The sequence below is a fragment of the Lacerta agilis genome, chromosome 2 (assembly GCF_009819535.1).
Source record: "Lacerta agilis isolate rLacAgi1 chromosome 2, rLacAgi1.pri, whole genome shotgun sequence".
NCBI classification, from domain to species: domain Eukaryota; kingdom Metazoa; phylum Chordata; class Lepidosauria; order Squamata; family Lacertidae; genus Lacerta; species Lacerta agilis.
In genome coordinates this window covers 120,145,125-120,168,387 of record NC_046313.1, presented here as the reverse complement: position 1 = coordinate 120,168,387, position 23,263 = coordinate 120,145,125, and the positions used below count along the sequence as shown (strand labels likewise).

General features: G+C 46.0%; 1 protein-coding gene across 1 annotated transcript; it reads right to left on the bottom strand.

Annotated features, from left to right (window-relative positions):
• Positions 1 to 5,646: 5,646 nt before the first annotated feature.
• Positions 5,647 to 22,939, bottom strand: LOC117042609 (H-2 class II histocompatibility antigen, E-S beta chain-like). The gene is made up of 6 exons (XM_033142147.1): positions 22,659 to 22,939; positions 20,168 to 20,484; positions 15,964 to 16,245; positions 15,702 to 15,812; positions 14,603 to 14,626; positions 5,647 to 5,927 (listed from the first exon to the last, which is right to left on the bottom strand). The coding sequence occupies exons 1-6, from the start codon at positions 22,937 to 22,939 to the stop codon at positions 5,914 to 5,916; spliced, it is 1,029 nt and encodes a 342-aa protein (XP_032998038.1). The 3' UTR covers positions 5,647 to 5,913.
• Positions 22,940 to 23,263: the final 324 nt, after the last annotated feature.

The window sequence follows — 23,263 nt, the reverse complement described above, 5'->3', positions numbered from 1 at the left end:
TGTAAGGAAGGCTTTAATAAAGGCTCATACTTCCATCAATATCACAGTAGGTCATGTGGGGAGAAACTATTTCAGTGCCAAGAATGTGGAAAAGTGTAAGTCAGAAGAAAAATCTCACACCCAATCAAAAAAACTCATGGTAGGGCGAAGCTATATTAGTGCATGGAATGTGGAAAGAGCTTCATTAAGGGCACAAGTGTCACATCCCATCAAACAATTTACAGTGAAGAGAAACATAGTAATGGGTGTGAATTATTTTAAGGGAGACTTTGATTTGTATAGAGGCAACAATTGGAACAATGTTCTTCTCATTCAGCAACCCAGCACCAGATCTTTACTAGGGGCACATTTTTGTCAGTGTCTCGCATATATTCCTCAAGCAGGTGACCCTGTTCTGCTTCCTCCCCATTGATAACAGAGACTAAGTCCAGCACAACAAATGAGGTACTTTTGAAACCATTCTGGATGGCAGGGTCTCCAGCCAAGGCCTTGTGACCCATTTCACATGAGGCCTTGTGCCCCGCATATTAGGGGGTTGGACTGGATGGCCCTTGTGGTCTCTTCCAACTCTGATTCTATGATTCTATTGTTGGTTCTAACCTTGTGAAGTTTTGCTCTTCTCCAGATTTGAAAACCACTTTCTCCAATTAAACATGATAGCAATCTCGCTGCTGTAATCTTCCATAATCCTTTTCTAATAGTGTGTTCAGAAAGAGTTCTGCCTTCTACTGAACTTTTTTTGTTTGTTTGTTGTTTGTTTGTTTTTGCTTCTATTTTTATCTAAGTAATTTAAATTGTGATTGATATTAATGCTGTATTCTTAGTTTTAGATTTTATGATTTGTGTGGAAATTGTTTTACATTTGGTTGTGTACTTTTTGATGTGTTTTATTTATTGTCTATGACTTTTGTTATGTTGGTAATTATCTAAATCTTGTCATGTTGTAAGCCACCTTGAGCATTGTTTTAACTATGGAAAGGCGTGATACAAATAAAAAATGATGATGATGATGAATATTAACTTTAAAAATCTGCTGTATGTATGTATTTGAATCCAATATATTATTTAGCCTTTTTACATGTCCACCCAGCATGATAAAAATGTCCCTTTGTGTTCTGTCATTTCAACAAAACATTTGAAACATATTTATACATTCTCAGTACTTCCTCAGGAGTTAAATTCCTGTGATACACCGTTTTATAAAAAGTCTCTTTGAGATCATAACAAAATGTAAATTTTATTTTTTTGCCAATTAATTTTTATTCATTTTACAATAGTACTTTTCATTATATCATCTACAATGATTTTTATATCTTAACTTACAAAGGTTTTTTGCAGTCCTACCAATGTATTTAGTTGAGTACAAATGTCTTTCAAATAATTTGTAAAATTAGTCCAATATTTGATGAACTTTTGGCCCTGATGTTCTCGGATTCTTCCCGTCATTTTAGCCAGTTCTGCATACTCCGTTAATTTCAATAGCCATTCTTCCTTTGTCGGTAATTCCTCATTTCCACTTTTGTGCTAATAAAATTCTCGCTGCGGTTGTTGCATATTGTAAAAGCTTAATGTCTTGTCTATTAATATCTGTACCTACAATTCCCAGTAAGAAAGCTTCTGGTTTTTTTAGTATATGTATATTTCAACAATTTCTTCATTTCATTGTATATCATGTCCCAAGAGCATTTCACTTTCTTACATTCCAGCCAAATATGATAAAAGGTACCTTCTTTTTCCTTGCATTTCCAACATTTAACAAAATGTAAATTTTAACCCCTTAGTCCACATATGTTCATTCTATTCTATTTGTATAAGATCTGGATTTCTAGAGAGGATAGGAAGTGAGGGGCATGGTCCTCCAGAGCAAAATCCCCTTCCTCCATCCCAAGTTCCTTCCTGCAAGGGAAGGGTGTGTGGCTTTGCTCCCTCTCTCCATGTGCTGCCTCTGAGGTGCCTTTGGGACCTGGTGAATCTTCTCTCTTGTGCACTGGGGTGCACTCACTGGCAGAGGAAGGGGGGGTGTCAGCAGGTCCTAGTCACGTGTAGGCATCTTCCAGAGACACATGCCCGACTGGCATGTTCTCTCCCTGCTGGTCGATCGTTCAGGAGATTAAAAAGCTTTCTCCAGCCCAAACATCACAGCGAGTGATACCTAGAGGCATCAGCACACTTACAGAATCAGCAGAGTACAGTCATACCTTGAGTTGTGCTCGCTGCAGGTTGCACGTTTTCGGGTTACAGATGTGCCAAACCTGGAAGTACCGGAACAGGTTACTTCCGGGTTTCAGCGCTTGCACATGCACAGAAATGCTAAGTCGCGCTTTGCGCATGCACAGAAGTGCCGAATTGCATCATGTGCATGTGCAGACGTGGTGCTGTGGCTTACGGATGCTGTGGGTTGCAAATGCGCCTCCCGCACGGATTGCGTTCGCAACCCGAGCATCCACTGTACTTAGACAGTCAGCGTACAGACTCAGTAGTGCAGCATTTGGCTAAACTACGTTTATATACATTATACACATACAAAAAGCAATTTATTTTTAAAAATCCGATTTAAATTTTAAAAAATCCGATTTAAATAAAAAAAAATCCGATTTAAATGATAAAAAAATCCGGGTTTTTTATTTTTAAAAAAAATCTTTGATTTTTATCCACCCTGCCGGGAGGTCTACAACTCTGTTCTTCCTTTGCATCCAGGCGCTGCTTCCTCTTTGAGGGGGAGGGAGGGGTTTTGGGAGGGGCATGCCTTTCTAAAGGAGCAGAGAGAAGCTTCAAAAGCGAGAGATATGAACAGAATTAAGGGCAAATGAAACAGACCTGGTCTTGCCCCTCCGCCGGAAAGGCGCGGATTTGTGGCCTTGCCCTCTGCATAACACATTCTTTCAACAGCATGCAGCGGGTTCACTACCTTCTTTGACTGGCAGGAGCTCTTCTATTTAGCCAACGACCAAGGGAAGTTTGTGGCCATGTCTCCAGTGGAGGAGCCCCACATCCAAAAGTCACCTCCCCGTGAGTTAGAAGAACTCTCTCTTGCTCTTGGCTCCTTCTCTCTTGCCTGTTACTTCAGCTCCTGCTCACGTTCCTCATCCATAACAAAGTATATAGGCCCATGTTGTAAGTCTGAGAATTAGGACTAATCTATACTGGACAGTAAGGTGAAGGTATAGGTACCCCTGACCGCTACGTCCAGTTGCAGATGACTCTGGGGTTGCGGCGCTCATCTCGCTTTACTGGCGGAAGGAGCTGGTGTACAGCTTCCAGGTCATGTGGCCAGCATGACTAAGCCGCTTCTGGCGAACCAGAGCAGCGCGCGGAAACGCCATTTATACTGGACAGTATAAAATGTCATAAATGTGTTATAAGCATGTGACACCAGAGGGTGCTGTAAAGTGATGTAAAACTGTCGATGTAAAATTGCATTGAGAGCTATGTAATGCTTTTGTAGTGTTTTTACAATCTGTATGGATCCAGCCTTAGCTCAGATTTCTCTTCATTTTAATCTACAAATGATCTTGTAACTACAACCAAAGCCTGCCTTCAGATTGCTACCGTGAGTAAACTTTATTCTCATTTTAAGAAGACTGTTTTGTGTTGTTATCATTAAGAGGGAAATAAAGGGGGGAAATACCAGGAAGAATCCAGTCTGCACAAAGGGCATCCGGGATGGCTTCATTCTAAGGCTGGAAACAGGTAATCAACAGCTTCCATGAGTAAGGAAGGATAATATAAAACTAATATATCCTCTCCTAACTTCATATGCACCCCCCATATACACCTGCACAAGAAGCCCCCTCCCCTTTGTAGCATGATCTCACCAGAGAGGGAGAAGATGCAAGGCAGAGCAGGGACCCAGTTCCTGGGTGCCTTTAAAAAAAATATTTAAAATATTTAAAGGCTTCACGGGACCCTGCCTGATTCTTTCAGGTGGAAGCCTCATCCCAGATATCAGGAATGTCCCCCAGCAGCAACATCCCACTAAGTCAGTCCAGATGATGCCATGGTCAATGGCATAAAAAACCCCTCCTTGAAATGGCAACCAGAAATAACAGGGTCTCCCTCCCCTCGTCCCTCTTGAGATGAAGGTCATCCCATCAGGGCAATTGAAGCTGATTGTGGGGGTGGCACCGAGACCAACCATGCCTGCTGCCCCCTCACCCATCTTTCTGGTGGCTCCTGAAGGGGGCACACACCTCATTTTCTGAGGGGTGTTCATGGGGTGTTTCCTACCCAGAAGGAACAAGTTTCCTACCCCAAGTTGACGTCTTGGATTTTAAAGGGTTGATTCCCACCAAAATCAAGGGATTAAAATGTTTCAGTTAAATAATGAAATGTGTAAAAACAGCCTTTTCACTAATGAAGTTGTGTGGAAATGGGCAGATTTAGACTGCCGCCCCCCCCCCCTTTCTCTCCCAGGGCGGACAAGTGAGGCACTCTGTGAATATTGACTTTTAAGGGATGGAAACAGTTCAAAGACAACAGTGGAAGATTTTAGGAAAATCTTTATTGGTGTGGTGCAACTCAGGGGAGATCATCCCAAGGCTGTGAAATCATTATGACAAAATAGATGGATCTTTACAGAGCAATTAACAAAGCACCCACAATGAGGAGATAAAGGCATCAGGGCAGGGGAAGGAGGGGGCTGTTGCTGGGAACTGGACTCATCCTGCCTGTTGGGGGGGGTGAAATGGAGGAAGAATTGGGGGGGATGTGCTTTTAATATGTTATCGTTCCTAGCTGCTAATTATGAGCCCTGAGCCTCACAAAGGGCGGAGTGGGGTGCGGTAGGGGCAGTCCGCACCGGGTGCCACCACTGAAAGGGGTGACAAGTCCCAGGCAGTACTCACCACAGGGCCCGCAACGCGCCTGAGCCACGCTGTAGGGTGGTTGAGGGGGAGGAGGCAGGCAGACTCCTCTGAGCCACGTGCACCGCTGGCCCCGCCCCTGCGTGCCACTGGCCCCGCCCCTGCGTGCCGCTGGCCCCGCCTCCCACCGCCCCAGGCACCCAATCGGATTGCTCCGCCACTGAATGAGCCATGAAGGAAGTGGGGACTCTTTGCCAGATGCAAATGGGTGGACCCCCACACTGAGCTCTGAGTTAGGGGGCAGAGACAAGAGAGTTTTGAGCTTTCGGGATTTCAGTTTGCTGTGGCGGAAAAGGGTTCAGTCTGTCGGTGGCAAGCTGGAGGGAGAGGATCAGAGCCATGGCTGGGGTTTGCTAGAATCCAAGGCAGCTGTTAAGGGTTAAGGGAGAAGGAAGAACCTATTGGGGTGCGGATGCTGTGAGCCCCTCCAATGGATGCTCAGGCTGCAGAGAGGTCTAAAGAAACCGTATGTCCTAAAGACACCACAGTCTCCGCTGGGTCTCATTTCCAAAGGAAGCACGAACTCTGGGTATGTGCCTGGACCCCTGGAAACATACCCCACTCAGAGACTGGGGGTGGCGTGCATCAATATGGTTGGCTAATTCCCATTTGGATCAGGAGGAAGAGGATGGCTCTGCAAGGGGGGGGGAAGTACTTGGACTCTTGTCCAGAAGGCAGGCCCTCCAAGATGGCACTTGTTGAAAGTGCATCAAATTTTATGGGGCTCCCCCATCAGGGCTTTAAGACCTACCGGTAACTTTCAGTCCTGACACTCTGACTGGATTCATCATTGCTTTAAGGTTCAGCTCAGGCTTCTCCGGGGAGATTCAGAGCACAGAGTCTCTAACAGAGATGTGCAAATAAAGCTAAGCCAGGCTATGATAACTGCCGATCTGCCAAATGAAAGAGCAATGGAAACCTCAAGGGACACCCAGAAAAAGGAGTAATAAAAAGCAACCAATGGAAAGCTCCCATCCTCTGAGCAAGGGCAGAGGGCAACTTGCAGGAAGGAGTTCTCCACATCCCGGGATCCCGAGGGAACAGCGGAAGTCTAACTGATGAGTCCTGCAGGCAGAGAAGAGAGAGACAAGCCCATCACTGTGGGGTGCGAAGAGGGGGAGATGAATCCCTGGCAGGATTTGGGGGACACTGAAACAGAGTGAGCAGCAGGCATTCCGAACTACAGTTCCCATTGTGCCCTCTGTTACGGAAATTATGGGGGGGGGGTCACCTAAGCAAAGTCTCCTCCTGAGTAAACTCATTTGGGGTATGGAGTGATGCCCTTAAGGGGACCCATCTCTCTGCCATGATCCAGTAGGCGAGAGACCACGTACACAGGGAAATGCCTCAGCAGGTAATCTCTGGGTGCTTCAGGCTAATATCCCTCAACCAGAATCCCATTGTTCTCTCCCAGATAAGTGCTCAAGGTATCCTTGCCAGTACTTAACACCCATTCACACTTCTCAGGGCTATCTCCCTGATATTGCTCTGTTTCCCCCATATGCTAATCTTGTCTTTCCTGTTTTTCCTATATGAAAATCATGTATAACCCTTCCCTTTTGTGAGGTAGTGATGATGTAGTGATGATGTTTCCAAACTGTATTCTGGGATATGATGGGAGTTTTAAAAGTTCTTGTAACACTGTTCTGGGTGGGCAGTTTGACTGTAACCTATTGCGCAATAAACCCTGTCTTGTCCTTGCTCCAGTGGCTGGACTTCTTTTATTTAACTCCGCAGAAACCAGTGGGCCTATCCCTAAGGGCCAGGTGGCTGGGCAGTTCCACACCTGGGATTTTTTCCATAACAGTTGGTGCCGAAAGCCGGGAGTTGCGGTTCTCCCATGTTGCTGACTGGGGGCCCTGAAATCTTCAGCCGGCACCAGGCCATTTGCCTGGGAAGATCTTTTGGACCCCCGGCCATCTTCAGGGGCGGTAATTTGCAAGTCTCTAAGGAGCCAGCCAGGGAGCAAAGACAAGATTCAGCCGGCTTCGTCTTCAACGATCCAGGGGATCGCAGTGGAAGACGCGTGAGTATAAATCCAGTGCACTGGTGATTTGGGGGTAGGGGGGTGGTTAACCTGGCAACCGTATTCTCTACTTTCTTGCCTATCGTTCTTCTTGCCTTTCTCTCGGTCTGTCCCATAGACCGCTGCTCAACTCGGAAGGGGAGTCCTGAGCTCTATCTCTTTTTTCTCCAATACCCGGTCAGCCGCCCCGTTAGCTGGCCTAACGAACGCAAGGGACTGGGCTCTTTTTCTACTTTGCCAGCCGCCCCGAGTAGGTGAAAGATCCTAACGAACGCAAGGGGCAAAGGACTTTCTGCACTATCCCCAACCTCAGCTGCCCCGTTAGCAGGTCTAACGAACGCAAGGGAGGTTTTTCCGGACCGTTTCACTCTATCGAATAAAGGGCTGCCCGATCTGGCACTGCAGTGGCAGGCGTCCAGTAGGGCTCCCTTCCTTTAGCTGTTAAACGATAGGTAGGAGGTTGCCAGGTGGGGAAATTCTGTAATGGGTGGAAATGGTTTGGGAAAATAGGAATAGTTGAGAAGAAACGGAAGAGAAAGGAAGAGGAAAAGGAGCTCCAGAAAAAGGAAAGGAAGAGGTAGTTTTAGTGTAGATCCTCTTGGTCAGCCGCCCCTCTAGCCGATCTAGAGAACGCAAGGGACCAGGACTAGTTGAATTGGAATGTCGCGTGTTTGCTCTGTGTTAAGACCCCATTTTCTTACCCCTGTCTGCATTAAGATATCTTTCCCGGCCTCTCTTTAAACCCCAGGTTCCTCTTAAACTCCCAAAGGAACGATGGGTGCCAAAGCTTCGAAGCTTGGTCAGGCTCCTACTGGGAAGAAGGCTTCTCGGAAGCCTTCTGTCACCCAGCCGGAACCAGACTCTCCCCTCGAGTTTGTTTTGGATCACTGGAAGGAAATTCCAGACCATGAGCTATTATCCAGGCAGAAGTTGCAAAACTTCTGTAGGAACTCCTGGCCATCATTTACTGCAAATGTACCATCAGAACTCCGCTGGCCACCGGAGGGATCCTTTAACATGGATCGCCTAAATTCCATGAGAAAGCACTTGATGGAAGGAAGACCCCCACCAATTAGAAATTTGGGACCTTCCTACTAACTTCGCTTAATGAAACAAAAGGGAAGTGAGCCAACTCCTTACAATAACCAACTAAAGGATGGAAATCTATGTTTACATGTTACATGTTGTCTGTTGTGTGTATGTGAGTCTGTTGTGTCTCTGTCATTTTGTTTTCCTTATGTAATTCAGTGATTTAAAAGGGCCTGAGAAAACCAGAAACAATTACAAAAATCCAGTCTGAGAGCATGTATGTTAGAGATCTTAAGAGAGTTGTGTTTTAAAACTGGCCATCAGACTGCCCTTTCTTAAGTGCGCATTGTTTAAAACTGCAAGCTTGCTTCAAATTTTAGTTTAAAGAAGCTATTTGGACCTGATCAACTTAAACATGATATGTTTTAATCCTCGATTAGGAGCCGCCCAGATTGGCTGGGGAAACTCAGCCAGATGGGTGGGATATAAATAATAACTTAATATTTTATTAAATATGATACTGAGGGGTGCAAATATTTATTATTCAAGAGAGGCTCCAAAAGTGTCCCTCCAAGTGGTAGGAAAATCCCCTGAAGGGGTTTGACTGTGTTCTGAGAAGGGGATTGCCCCCTTCCCTTTGCAACTAAACAGGAAAGAAATCTGTACCTAATGAGAAATGTCTAGTTGCAACTTGAGTTTAGAGAGAGCTAGTCTACTGTCATGTTCTAGTCTACTTTGGAATGTGCTGTGAATTTAGCCTAATGTTTCTGCTGCAGACAGCCAAGTTGAGTATAACTGCTCTCGCAAGCTAAACTGCAGCGCCTGTAATTTCATTAAGCCTTAGGTAGGTCTCCCTTTGAGAGAGAAATGTGGTTGCTGTTGTTCTGAGGAATTGTTATGACTATATGCCTATGAGAATATGGTGTTCCTTCTAGGAAAAGTGTTATTAAGGGTAGAAGCTTCCATAGCCAGCAATTGTCTATCTGAGTCCAGTTTTAACTTTGATTTGGTTGGACAGAAGGGTTATTGTAAGGCTCCCAATATCAGTCTGTAAGATCAGCCAGGATTAACTAGCCCTTTTCTTGGAAAATGCCCCTTCAGCTTCTGTCTCTTTCTGGTCCCCAAATCGGAGTTTGCCCAGGTTCTCCTTTTGAGTTTGTCAGCCTTAGAAATTGGCCATAGCTTCTTAAGGGTGCACAGTTTAAAAAAAAAAAATGTGTGAGGGCTTGATCAACCCAAAAACATGGCAAATATTGGAATGGGTGGAAGTGGTGTGTAAAGATTTGTTGTTTTAAAGAGACTGTAGAAGGCCATTTTCCCCCCTCTCCAAAGAGAAAAAGAGGGTGTGTGTGTGTGCTTACCCCTTTTCCTGCAATAAAGGGGAGCAGGCAAAAAAGGGGGATTTGTAACTTTGAATTTTTATATAAAAATTTTGAACTTGTGAACTCAGTGTTCAATACACAATTTTCCTGCTGCAGAAGTCTTAAGTTTTACAAGATAAATTGCAGTGTCTGATTTTCATCAGCCTTGAGCCTTTAAAAAAAGGTTTTCTTTGTTCTGTCTGAGCCTTTTCCTTCCCCATCTTCTTCTGTGCTTAAACAGGTAAATCTACTCCTGAGTAAGGTTCCTTAACATGGAAACTTGGGGGGGGTGGTTGCTAAGGGTAACCCCCCTTCTCACTTTCTCATGTGTAGTTATTGTAATTCTTAACTCCTATGCATTTGTTCACTAGGCTTTAGGAAATTTGTTCAATCATTCACTTTAATTTTAAATCACTTCAATCAAAATCTAGGCTGTTTGAAAACTAAGGTACGATTGGTTGGATCAATTCTTGAATAAATACTATTCCTTATAAAAGACTCTCCCTATCAAATCTTAGGAAAACCGTCTGTTCACTTGTATCTTTAAGAAAATTTCTCTAAGAACTTGCCATCTCTAGTCTAAGGAAAAACTCACTCAAACTAGCTTAACGTTTGCTAAAAGGTTCTGTATAAAGATGGTACTTTTCTTTTCCTCTTAGTACATGTGTGCTTGCATGATAGTTGTGTCTGTGTACATAAGAATTGTCTCTCTCTAGTAGTAAAAATCTTGTGAACCCTGTAATTTAGGGGGTTGGACTGGATGACCTCAGCGTCCCTTTCAACTCCCACTTTATAGCTATGTGGAAGGCCATGCCATGTGTCTGCAAGCATTGGAGGGTACTTTTTAAATCCTGGTGTGGTGGTGGGTTGAAATTCAGCCCAGCTTTCAGAGTTATGAGTAGAGTGCTGTGTTTTGTTTTATAAAAGGAGTGATTACCAATTCACCTAGCTTAAGTTTTAAAGTTTAAGCACATACTTGAAGAGCCTTGAAGAGCCATTTTCCCATACATGAGGGGGCAGAAAATTTAGTCTGCCTTGGCTAAAATCACTGAGAATATTTGAATTTTATGAATTCTGACTCTCTGGCCATTTTTACTCATATATAAGGGAGCAGGTATTCTGCTAATGACCAGAGGGGGTGCACACAAAATAATAGCCCACATTTTAATAGAGATCTGTACCCCGAAACCTGTAGATAAAGGAGGCATAGCTCCCAATTTATTTTGCCTGGGGTATGAGATGTTTATTTGATACCGTAAACATGATTAATTAGTGCTGAGACTTCATTATTAGGAATTTAATTTGACCAAACTTAGCTAGGTTAGTCTGAATGCTGAAGTTCTAAATATTTAAAGTTTAAGATTTATAAGCCCATTTCCTAAGCAGTGAGAAACAGGAAATGTGTCAGAAAATGTCTTAGGACGAAACCCTAGAAAAATGGATTTAACCTGACCAAACCAAAATTTAATTTGACCAATTTCATTGCTGTTTGGTTAGGGGTGCGTATTGCTGGGTTTCTGTTTAAAATCCGACCCTGTTCTTTAAAAAAATCTACTCCTCACGCTTACCTTCCTCTATTCAAGGTAATTTAGCCAATGGATGCAACTCTTTCAAATGGTACAATAGGTTTCTAAATCATGAATTCTGTACATGCACAGAGGCTACTGACAAAGCTTAGCCTTGCAGGGAGATTGCTCCAGAGGCCACCTGAAGAACAACAACCGAATTAAGTATTTGGGCTTTAAAATCCTAACATGCCAAATTCTTTCCACAGGTAAAAAAATGAGAGTGCTCTCTTCAGGATTTTTTGTTTGTTTGTTTTTAGAGAAAGGGGGAGATTTAAGTGAATTCTATAACAGTTTTTAATGCATTTTTAGGAATGGGGGGGCAACTAAACAAGGTCTCCTCCACACTTGGAAGGTAAAAAAAATTAAAAAAAAAATTGCTGTCTTTTGATTCTACCACTGATTTGCACCTTTGGTAAAATGCTTCCTCTGAAATCCACCCAAGTGATAGACTATGCAAACGAAGGTTCTATTGTTCTTTCCCAGTAGGTACTCAATCCTATCTCTTTGCATTTCACCCCAAGCATTCTCTAATTTAATCTGGTATAACCCTTTCCTTTCCTGATTTAACAATGATGAAATGTTTTGTCCCTCTCTTCTTCCACAGCAAAGAAAAAAAAAAGAGTAAGGAGATACAAACCGTAATTTCTCTTAATCTTCCTTCCCTTACAGTCATTTTCCCCTTGGTTCCTCCTAGGTCATTTTTTATATTTTGGGGACATGTCGATTACATGTTGTCATTTGTTGCATCTCCTGAACTTATGGCTGATATTTATTGCACATTGTTTAAATGTGGATCTAATTTTTGATCTTGTTTCCTTTTAATATTTTTACCTTTTGAAAAAAAAAATCCAAACAAACTTAGCAGGTAATAACAGTAATTATCTAGAAATGGGATGACAATATTGAAATGAATAAAATGCTTAATGTGTTAAGATTTTATTTTTGCAGAGACCCAAGGAGGCTTTCCCTTTGGTTCTTTGGCCCCTTCCCTCCTGTCTTTTAGCCCCAAGTATTCCTATTACATTACAGGCTATTCCTTCAAAGGATGTGTTTATGAAAACTGGACAATGAACCTACAGCAATTCTTCAGCAATTGAACAGCATCAAAAGTGGCCACATCTATCTCACTTCAAAAGGATATGGACTGACTGGGGGTGGGGGGGGAGCTGAACTGTAAGGACATTTTCTCTCCTTTTGACTTCAAGACTCTGTGCCCCAGAATTGTCTCAAGATCACTATTGCTTCAAGATATGGAATTGATATATAATTGTTACGTTATATGTTGTGTGACATTATGCAAAAAACCTTGAACTATGTCTGACAGTATATGTAAATTCCACAAAGGGGGGAACCCAATTTTTGTGTTTAATTGTTTTCATGTTTACTGTATGGTGTCTTGGTGTATATTGCTTACACCCCAATGGAGGATTCTCATAAATTTTATGTTTTCTGATAGATCAGGCTATTTCGTAGTCCAATATTTAGGTTAGACCAATTTATGACCACATTCCTTGTCTCACCTGGTATTCCAACCTTCCCTACACATTTTAGATTGTTTTAGGTCATTTTATCAAGAAGAAACTTCAAGATCAAAACAGAACCCCAGATACATGAAGGTGTTTATGCTTTGATTTAGCAGGAATGGTTCCCTATAGGTTAAATTATTAATTTGGAACACTGCCTTTTTAGAATGGTTTTTCACAGTTTGGTTTGGAAAGTGAGAACCAGGGGCATATGTAAATTCTAATTGGACTTTGTTTGAATTGGACAAAGTGTATCCAAGGTGCCATTGGCTTTTGTCCCCTTAAATAGCAAGAGTGCAGGCCCACCCCTTTGAGAGCAGGACCAAAGCCACAGAGGCCCCAAGGTTGGTCAGGGTGCGGCATTTCTCTCCAGGGAGTGTCACACCTAACCACATGGGGTAAAAAAAGGCTTTAGGTCAAGTCAATGCAAGCCCTTACACCAGGGATGCATGTTGATGGGTGTTGCTGTGGCATCAAGAGACCAGAGGACAGCTAGCTTTGACACCTGGGAACACACACCAAAAAAGAGAGAAAAAAACAAAACAAACTGCATTTTCAGTCACAGGCGGACCTTTCTGGTAAATAAGCATAAACCACTATTGGAAATGATTCTCCCAAAGTGCTAGCATAGTAATTTAGTAACAAAATGTAGCATATGTTATTTTTACGTAATATCCTATGTCTCGCTAGGTACACTGATACACTTCCAAAGAGCCTTAAGAGGCGTGACATGCAAGTCCCTGTCAGGTTACATACACCCACACCTGGGAGGTTGGATGCCATGATAATATTTAGTGTATATAACATGCAGGACGAAAGGGGGGTGGGAAATATGTCTATCTCTGAACTGTAGATAAGTGCGGAGAAAGGATTTGCGGTTCTTTCAGAACCTGATGCAAATCTATCTCCGAAGGGGGGAATGTTACGGAAATTATGGGGGGGGGGTCACCTAAGCAAAGTCTCCTCCTGAGTAAACTCATTTGGGGTATGGAGTGATGCCCTTAAGGGGACCCATCTCTCTGCCATGATCCAGTAGGCGAGAGACCACGTACACAGGGAAATGCCTCAGCAGGTAATCTCTGGGTGCTTCAGGCTAATATCCCTCAACCAGAATCCCATTGTTCTCTCCCAGATAAGTGCTCAAGGTATCCTTGCCAGTACTTAACACCCATTCACACTTCTCAGGGCTATCTCCCTGATATTGCTCTGTTTCCCCCATATGCTAATCTTGTCTTTCCTGTTTTTCCTATATGAAAATCATGTATAACCCTTCCCTTTTGTGAGGTAGTGATGATGTAGTGATGATGTTTCCAAACTGTATTCTGGGATATGATGGGAGTTTTAAAAGTTCTTGTAACACTGTTCTGGGTGGGCAGTTTGACTGTAACCTATTGCGCAATAAACCCTGTCTTGTCCTTGCTCCAGTGGCTGGACTTCTTTTATTTAACTCCGCAGAAACCAGTGGGCCTATCCCTAAGGGCCAGGTGGCTGGGCAGTTCCACACCTGGGATTTTTTCCATAACACCTCTAACCATTGGCCATGCTGGCTGGGGATGGTGGAAGTTGGAGTCCGCAGGGCCTGGAGGTTATGGGTCTGGCAGGGGAGACTCTGAGGAGGGAGACTTGGCTGGCATGGGGAATCCCACGACTCTGGGCCAAAGGTGCCCCCCTGGACTCTCTCTCTCTCTCTGGTCCCCAAGACTCCTCCTGTCCCTGCTTTGCACCCTCCTCAAGTGTTTCCACCTTCCTGGGATGTTCCTTGAACTCTGAGGATGCCTCTCGCTTGCCCAGATGAAGAATGGAGAGGGGTAGAAAGTAGTCTTATTCTGGAAAGGGAATATTTGTGTGCATTGCTCCACCCACTTTTGCCTGGGGACACACCCAAAAGTGGCACATCCCACCCCCCACTGGCGGCCCAGGAGAGAATGCAGCCCTGTGGGGTTACAAAGGTTCCCCACCCTTGGAAAGTGGGCAGGGGAACAAAGGTCTGGTCTCCTCACTTGGCCCCTGAAAGTGAGCTTTGCCTGACAGACTCCCAGGAGAGGAATTCTCCTGCAGACCCACTTCCAGGAGAGGAAATTACAGCATGTGCATATTTTTTTGGGGGGGCGGTTTAAAACCAGAACCACCCCCCACCTCCGGCTGTATGAAAAGCAAGCAAGGGGGACATCCTAAGCAGCCGGGAGAAGGGGTGGGGAAAGGAGGAGGGTGGAGGAGGAGAGAGGAAAGTTACCTGCAGGCTGGGGAACAGCTCTCCCTGGGAGGGAAAAAAAGAATAGATAGAGCAATACTTGGTCAGCATCAAATATCACCTGGAATAGACCCCCTGAGAACCCCACAGCTCCCAAGATCAAGATAATGCAACCAAGGAACAACTAAGAACTGTTCCCCCCTCCCCCTGCAAAACAGAATATGAGGGGTTAAAGATTACTCGCTATATGGAAATGAATATTTCTTTCCCAACACAGAAAGGACACCAGGGGATGTTTGGCAATCTGTTCTTCTCCCCATGCACCAATGCCCCCCACAAACCGCACCTCGTTCCTTAGGCTGCATCCTATGGGGGATCAGCCTTGCCCAGTTATTAATTAATTCACGCAAAGTAATTCATGCAAATGAGGAAGAGGTCCATGTAAGGCGATGGGATCCTGGCTGCAGGTGTCTCAAAGGCCCTGTGCTCTGTGTGGAGAGAGAGCCTTGCTCTTACTGCTTTCAGCAGAGTTTTGATCAGAAGAAGAAGAAGAAGAAGAAGAAGAAGAAGAAGAAGAAGAAGAAGAAGAAGAAGAAGAAGAGTTTGGATTTGATATCCCGCTTTATCACTACCCGAAGGAGTCTCAAAGCAGCTCACATTCTCCTTTCCCTTCCTCCCCCACAACAAACACTATGTGAGGTGAGTGGGGCTGAGAGACTTCAAAGAAGTGTGACTAGCCCAAGGTCACCCAGCAGCTGCATGTGGAGGAGAGGAGATGCGAACCCGGTTCACCAGATTATGAGTCCACTGCTCTTAACCACTACACCACACTGGCACTTCAGGAGCACTTCATAGAAGACAGGAGGACCTTAGAACAAGAGCTCAGAAAGTACAAAGGCTTCTCAATCCAGAAGAAGAGCTGTGTTTCTCCACAGTGTAAAAAAGATGGAGAGAGTCTCAGGGAAGAGACAGAGATCCTGCAGGTGATTCTGGCCCTAGGCTCCATTTGAGACACCAAGAGGGACCTCCTAGGAGTGGAGAAGGAACAGAAGCCTCTCCAGAGCCTCTGCCTAAGAAGAAGAGGGAAGGCTGGAGCCCAATCCAGCCCCCCCAACCCTCCCCCCCGGCCCTCCATTCTCACCTTTCTTGTTCTTCAGGTAAAGGGCGAGTCCCGTGGCCCCAAAGACCAGCCCCAGCACAATCCCCACAATCCCCGTCCACATCTTGCTCCTGGCAGAGTCCGACTGGGGCTCTGAAGGAAGAAAAAGCCTTGAGTGAGGAAAGGCAGGTCTGGGCTCGACCCGTCTAGTCCCCCAGGAATGTCCCCCCCACTCCCTTGGGCAGGAGTCAGTCTCCACTCCAGGAGATGAGGAAGGTGGGTCAGGGCTGGGAAGGCGTCCTACCCCATTTCACCGTGACGGGGCCTTCGAAGCTGGCGTGCTCCACCTGGCAGGTGTAGACGTCTCCACGTTCCGGCTTTGTCTCCAGCATCACCTCAATATGGAAGGTCCAGTCCCCGTTCCGGATGAGGTCCGTGGTCCACACTTTGGGCTCCTCCTTCCCGTTCCTGAACCACTTGATCTCGATCCCCGCAGGGAAGAAGCGGCCCACAGTGCAAATCAGCAGAGTGTTGTGCGGTGAAGATTCATCGTTGTCTGTGGGGGTGATCTTCACCTTGGGCTGGACTGGGGGAGGAAAGGAAGGAAGATGTGGAAGGAAGGGCAGAGATTTAGGCAGGGAGGGACCTAGAGGCTTCAAGGGAGGGAGGAGAGGGGAACAAGGGACCCTCTCCCACCATCCAGGGCCATAGTTAACAGGGGAGGGGGCTTGACTGCAGCTGCCTGGCTCCTAATCGCAAGAAATTGGAGAAGTGATACAGTTCCAGGAAAGGAAGATTGGCAAATTAAATTGATAACATACCAAAATTTGGCAAAAAAAACAACAACCCAGGAATATCTGAACAAAAAACGGATAAAGATTAGAAAATGTTTAAAGAATATTTAGCAAATTTTGTAGAAAAAGCTGATCTCCTAGCAGACAGGTGAAGGGCTCAAAAAATAATCAAAAGAGAAAAGAAAATATATAGATACAGGTATACATAAGAACCAAGATATATAAACTGTAATTCAGAAAAAAGGCTAGAAGTTTTAACACAGGGGGTGGGGTGGGTAGTAGGAAAGAATTGTACTCATGTTCGCTGTATTTATGTTGTTTTTGTGTGTGTGTTCTCCCCCCCCCTTTTTGATCAATAAAAAACTTTTTTAAAAAAGAGGGAGGAAATAATTCAATGGAGCTTACTCCCAGGTAACTGTGTAAAGATTCTGCGGTCTCATACTGCAATCTTCAGTATTTTGACTCAGAGGTTCAATAGGACTTACTCTCTGGTATGTGCCTGATCATTATCAGAGTTTCCCATTCATTATTATCTATTATTAGATAATCCCTGCACCCTAGGGATGATGGGAGTTGCACAAAAACAGCTGAGGTTCTTGTGCCTTTTAGAGCTGAATGGCAGGTAGAAATGCAACAGGTGAAGCCCTTTTCTCCTGTGGAAATGCAATTATTGGGAAAGCTTCACCTGTGTGTGTGTGTGTGTGTGTGTGTGTGTGTGAAAGAGAGAGAGAGAGAGAGAGAGAGAGAGACACAGACAGACAGACCGACAGACCACCAATTTATTTTTGGGCCCTTCACTCCAATGGGAAAACAGCACACCAGTTTGTGTATGATAAAGAGCAGATGCTATGCAAATCTACAACCACCTCCTGCCCAGCACCAAGTGATTATAGTAACTTCCTTTTCAATATACTCTTGATTTAGGGATGATCCCTGAAGAAGGGGGTGGGAGATGGAGGGGAGACTGGTAGCTGAAAATAGTAATGAGTGGGTGGGAAGGAAATGGAAATTATTATTATCTAATCTTGTATATATTTGATTTGGAGATTGTGGGGTTAATTTCTAATCCAAATTAAAGGTAAAGGGACCCCTGACCATTAGGTCCAGTCGCAGACAACTCTGGGGTTGCAGCACTCATCTCGCTTTACTGGCTGAGGGAGGCGGTGTACAGCTTCCGGGTCATGTGGCCAGCATGACTAAGCCGCTTCTGGCGAACCAGAGCAGCGCATGGAAACGGTGTTTACCTTCCTGCTGGAGCGGTACCTATTCATCTACTTGCACTTTGACATGCTTTCGAACTGCTAGGTAGGAAGGAGCAGGGACTGAGGAATGGGAGCTCACCCTGTCATGGGGATTTGAACCGCCAACCTTCTGATCAGCAAGCCCTAGGCTCTGTGGTTTAACCCACAGCGCCATGCACGTCCCCTAACCCAGAATTAGGGCTGCCATATTCCCCGAAGTGAAAATCCAGACAAAGTGGTTGAGCTTAGGCTTCTTGGATTTTAAAAGCACTAAAAGAATAAAAGATTTGTCCTGCTTGCCATACGTCCTGATTTCCCCCAACATTTTGCCAATTTGGCAAAACCCACCCCCCATGCCATTTAAACATCCCAATTCCCTGGCTGTACCCAGGAAAACCCAGACGTATGGCAGCCGTATCTGAATCCATGTCAGGTGTGCAGTAAACGCCATGCCAAGGTGTCACAATAATTGAGTAATGTCCAAATAACATCATTTTGTACTTTCAAAATGTTCAGGGTTTCTGTTTGAAATCTGCTCGCTCTCTCCTCCCCCTGAAAGGCTGCGTATTCCCCCCTTGCAGCCCCCCACTCTAATGTAGTCCAGTGCTGGACTGTGTCCTGGGTTCAAATCCCCCCCTGGGCCTTGAGGCTCACTGGGTGTCCCTGGCCAGCCCCAGCCCCTCAGCCCGGCCTCCCTCACAGGGTTGTTGTGGGGATGGAATGAGCAGAGGGAGAACCACGGACAGAACACCAGCTCCAGCTCCTCGGGGGAAATGGTGGGAATGCACAGGCAGTAATTGAAGTTTAGGGAAGTTTTAAATGTTTGATGTTCTATTGTGCTTTTAGTTCTGTTGGGAGCCATCCAGAGCGGCTGGGGAAACCCATCCACATGGACGGGGTATAAATAAAAAATAATAAATTGAAACAAAATAAAAAAATTCCTTCCAGTAGCACCTTAGAGACCAACTACGTTTGTTCTTGGTATGAGCTTTTGTGTGCATGCACACTTCTTTAGATACTGAAACAGACTTCTGAAGAAGTGTGCATGCACACGAAATCTCATACCAATAACAAACGTAGTTGGTCTCTAAGGTGCTACTCGGAGGAATTTTTTTAATTTTGTTTCGACTACAGCAGACCAACATGGCTACCTTCCTGTAAATAATAAATTTATTATTGTTATTATTTTTGTGTTGCAAGCTTCCCTGAGACCTACAGGTATAGGGCGGCATGAGAATTTAATTAATAATAAACAAACAAACAAAGGCAGACCCCATCCACATTACAATACACAAAATGGTTTTTGATGCTTCCAGTGACCACAGAAACTCCTTCTGCCCCCCAGCCCAGCATCTGCCTCTGGAGTGGGGCATCAGGAAAGGCCCCTCTTCTCTCTGAAAAGTGGGAGGGGAGGGGGCCTTGGGAGGGGCAGCAGCTACAGGGGTTGAGAGGGGGGAAGTCCTGTGTCTTTGACAGTCTCAGCAGGAATCAGGTGGCCCCCTGGACTCCGGTACTGGCCCTCGGCGGTCCGGCAGGGTTTCCAAGCGCCCAGCTTATTTAAAAGACTATGTTCGCCAGACAACTGCACATGAAATGCTGCCTTATAAATAGAACTCATGTAAATATGCAACAAATATTGTAAATAGTCAACAGTTATGCTTTGCTTGCAACTTGTAAAATAGAAACCAATATGCTTATCTGCCTAACTGAAACCAAGAAGAGTACAGTGGTACCTCGAGTTAAGTACGCTTCAGGTTAAAAATGGACCTCCGGAACGAATTAAGTACTTAACCCGAGGTACCACTGTATTGCTGTATGCAATGGAACCACTATGACTGGTTAATTTAGGCGGGGAACCCTGGGTGGTGGTGGTTGTTACAATGTTGCCAGCCGGCTGCCTATAAAAGCAGGCCGGCTGAGCTGTTCAGTTCAATTCTGTTCCAGCTTACTAATAAAAAGCTGCTTGGAGAAATCTCTGTGTCCTCTGCTACGTCTACTCACTACTTAATACTTTGATGGTGATGGTGATAGTAAATAATGCATTTTTGTGTTGCAAGCTGCCCTGACACCTACAGGTATAGGGCGGGATGCAAATGTAATTAATAATAAATAAATAAACTCAGACAGACACCCACCATCCACATTGCAATACACGAAATGTTACAGGTGGGTAGCCGTGTTGGTCTGCCATAGTCGAAACATGCACACGAAAGCTCATACCAAGAACAAACTCAGTTGGTCCCTAAGGTGCTACTGGAAGGAATTTTTTATTTTGTTTCAATACACGAAATGGTTCGTGTTGCTTCCTGCGACCACAAAAAGTGAGGCATCAGGAAAGGCCCCTCTTCCTCTCTGAAAAGCGGGAGGGGGTCCAGGGATGGGGAAAAGTCCCGTGTCCACCCCACGCCCCCCATTTTGGGTTCTACCGGGGCCCCGTTTCCAATGACGCCCCCCTCTCCGATTCCGGACTCACCGCGACGGGACTGGGAGAAGGGCTCGAAGATCCTGTAGTTGTGCCGGCAGAAGCGATCCACCTCGGCCATCTGGCGCCGCAGGTTTTCCTTGTCCTTATTCCATCTCTCGACGTCGGGCTCCGTCAGTTCAGCCACCGCCACGTACTTCCCTCGGTCGCTGTCGAAGTAGAGGAGCTCCTGCCGGTCGAAGAAGTACCTTTGTATGTAATGGGTCCGCTGCGTCCCGTTGGAGAAGTGGCACTCGCCCTTCTTCTGGTGCAGGAAATGTTCTGGGGGTGGAAAATGAAAGTGGGGTGGGGTGGGGGGGTGGAGGCTTCTGGTTTTCGGTTCCCTTAACGGCGCAGCTCCCACGATAGCGGAGAGTTTTTTCTCTCTCTCTTTCGTGTCACATGATCCCATGGCGGGGGGGGGGGAGGCTGAGCAGAGAGACCCCCCCCCCTTCACCTCCTCCCAAAGGAAAGGGAGAGAGCGGCAGGAAGGCCGTTGTGGAGAGGGAGCCACAACCTACAAGGCCCTGGACCCCCAAAAACGTAGCCAGGATTTATGGGGTGGGGAGAACCGAGCTATCTGCTTTATTTAATTTATTTATTTATTCAAGGGGGGGCAGCTGCTCCCTGCCCCCGATGGCTTCGCCCATGTTTATCTCCAGTTTTTAAACCTCCCTCCCCCATTTTATTGCCCTACGGCTGGAAGAGGAAATGTTGGGTGGTGGGAAAGAGACCAGGAGAAGGGAGAGATGCTGAAGAGGGAGGGAGACGCTTCACTGCACACACACACCCCCAAACACAACGAGACCCTCCCGCTGCGGGAGACCCACTTTCACTTTCGCTTTCCCAGCCAGAGCGCTGGAAGCGACGGCTGTCTACGCAGGAGCCCATTTCAGCACCCAGAGGACCCCAAGGCAGGGTGGGCGGGTGGGGGATGATTGGGAGAGGGAACCTGCCGCGAGGAGGGGGAAAGTTCAGGTTCCCCTTTGCCCCAGTTTTGCTGCCGATGTCATGGGCGAGGCAGGGAGGGGCAGTTGCCCCCCCCAATAAATAAAAATACAAAACAAACTGAGGTTCCCCCCTCCTAACAAAAGTCCTGCCCACCCCACAAAAATCCTGGCTACGCCCATACCTGGGTTTCTTATTTTTGAGAAATAGCAGACGAAAGGTAAAATTATGCGTTATGTGGAATCATTTATAGAGTTAATGATTGGTTTTGAGATATCTTGGAAATGATGGGAGATAAATGGATTAATAATGATAAGGATGATTTTTGGGCTCAGGGCCAGATTCAGCTGCGGTCCCCGCCCCCAAATCTCCTAGGGCTGCCTGACATCAACTGTCCTGCAGGAAGACTATTTAAAAGAAGATCAAACCTATCCATTCTTAATCAAATCGGCCCTGAGTGCTCACTGGAAGGAAGATCCTGAAGTTGAGGCTCCAGTACTTTGGCCACCTCATGAGAAGAGAAGACTTCCTGGAAAAAGACCCTGATGTTGGGAAAGATGGAGGGCACAAGGAGAAGGGGACGACAGAGGATGAGATGGTTGGACAGTGTTCTTGAAGCTACTAACATGAGTTTGGCCAAACTGCGGGAGGCAGTGAAGGATAGGCGTGCCTGGCGTGCTCTGGTCCATGGGGTCACGAAGAGTCGGACACGACTGAACGACTGAACAACAACAACAATTGTGGTTTCATTAAATTTCAATTTAATGTTATTTGTAAGCTGCTTGGGTCGGATTTTAATCCTGAAATGTGGGATATAATTAATTGCAATAAATAAATGCACTCCCTCCCCAATGCAAGAAGCCTGAGCTGCTCTTTTTCAGTGGGGAGGGTGTTTCCCGTTCCCTCCTGCCCCTTTGCCCCCGATGTCCTGGAAGAAGCAAAGATCCCCTGTGGGGAAGCAATGGTTCTTCAACATCAACTTCGCTGAACTAAACCCATCTTGTTCGGATGCCAGATTAACTACTCTAGTCCTAACTTTAAAAAATGGAAAGTGTAATTGGGAAGCACTGGTCTGCGAGCGCTCCTATTGGAGGACAGCTTTTACCAAAGGTGTCATGGGCTTTGAAACAAAATCGAAAATTCTTTCTAGTAGCACCTTAGAGACCAACTGAGTTTGTTCCTGGTATGAGCTTTCGTGTTGGTCTCTAAGGTGCTACTAGAAAGAATTTTCGATTTTGTTTTGACTATGGCAGACCAACACGGCTACCCACCTGTAACTGGAACTATGGGCTTTGAAGACGCTCGAACTCAGGACAAAAGGAAGAAACGTGCTAAGAGAAAAGTACGCTTGGCCAACCCTCCCCTTGATCAACTCCCTCCTGTGCCCCCGCTGTGAAAGGACGTGTGGATCCAGAATTGGCCTCCACAGTCACTTACGGACTGGCTGTTAAGATCATGGAGGTCCATCCACGAGGGATCGCCAAAGGAGCCCCTGGGGGTCCCGCTAAGCGGAGTTTCCTCTTCCTTCTCCCCCCATTGCAGAATCTTTACTCACCTGGAGGCTCCTCCACGCCCAGCCCCTCCGAAGCGGAGACCACCAGCGCCCCCATCCCCAGCAGGAGCCCCCAAAAGGCCAAAGGCGCAGCACCGGAGCCCCCCATCCTTCTCTTCTTCGCCCCCTGAAGACTCCGAAACGGGACTTTCTCCGCTCAGCCCCGGGGGAAACTCCTGCCCAAGCCCCGCCCACTCCACCTCCCCGCCACGCGAGCGTCCAATCCGCCTCCGAGCCGAGGCAGCGTCATCGGTCGCCAGGCAGGGAAGTCCTGGAAAGAGCATTATCGAGGTCTCTCTCTCTGCTCTCGGTAGATCTGCAAGTTCCTCTTTGCCTTCTCAGCTTCTTCTGATGTCTCCATCGTTGTTGCGTCGCGTGTGAATCAATATCTTCCGGAAGCCCCCCGGAAAACCTATTGTGGGGGGGGGGGGTATAAAGCTTAACAGGAATCTGTCAGTTCCATCCCAAAGTTTACTCTGGCAGCAAAAAAGGAAATTTCATACTCAGGCTTCAAAAGAGCGAGATGCGCTTTTCTTCTGTCGTGTTTTAAGCCGCTAAACTCGTTCCTTCATGTATCCGGAAAGAGCAAGGAAGTTTCGTGCGTGTCA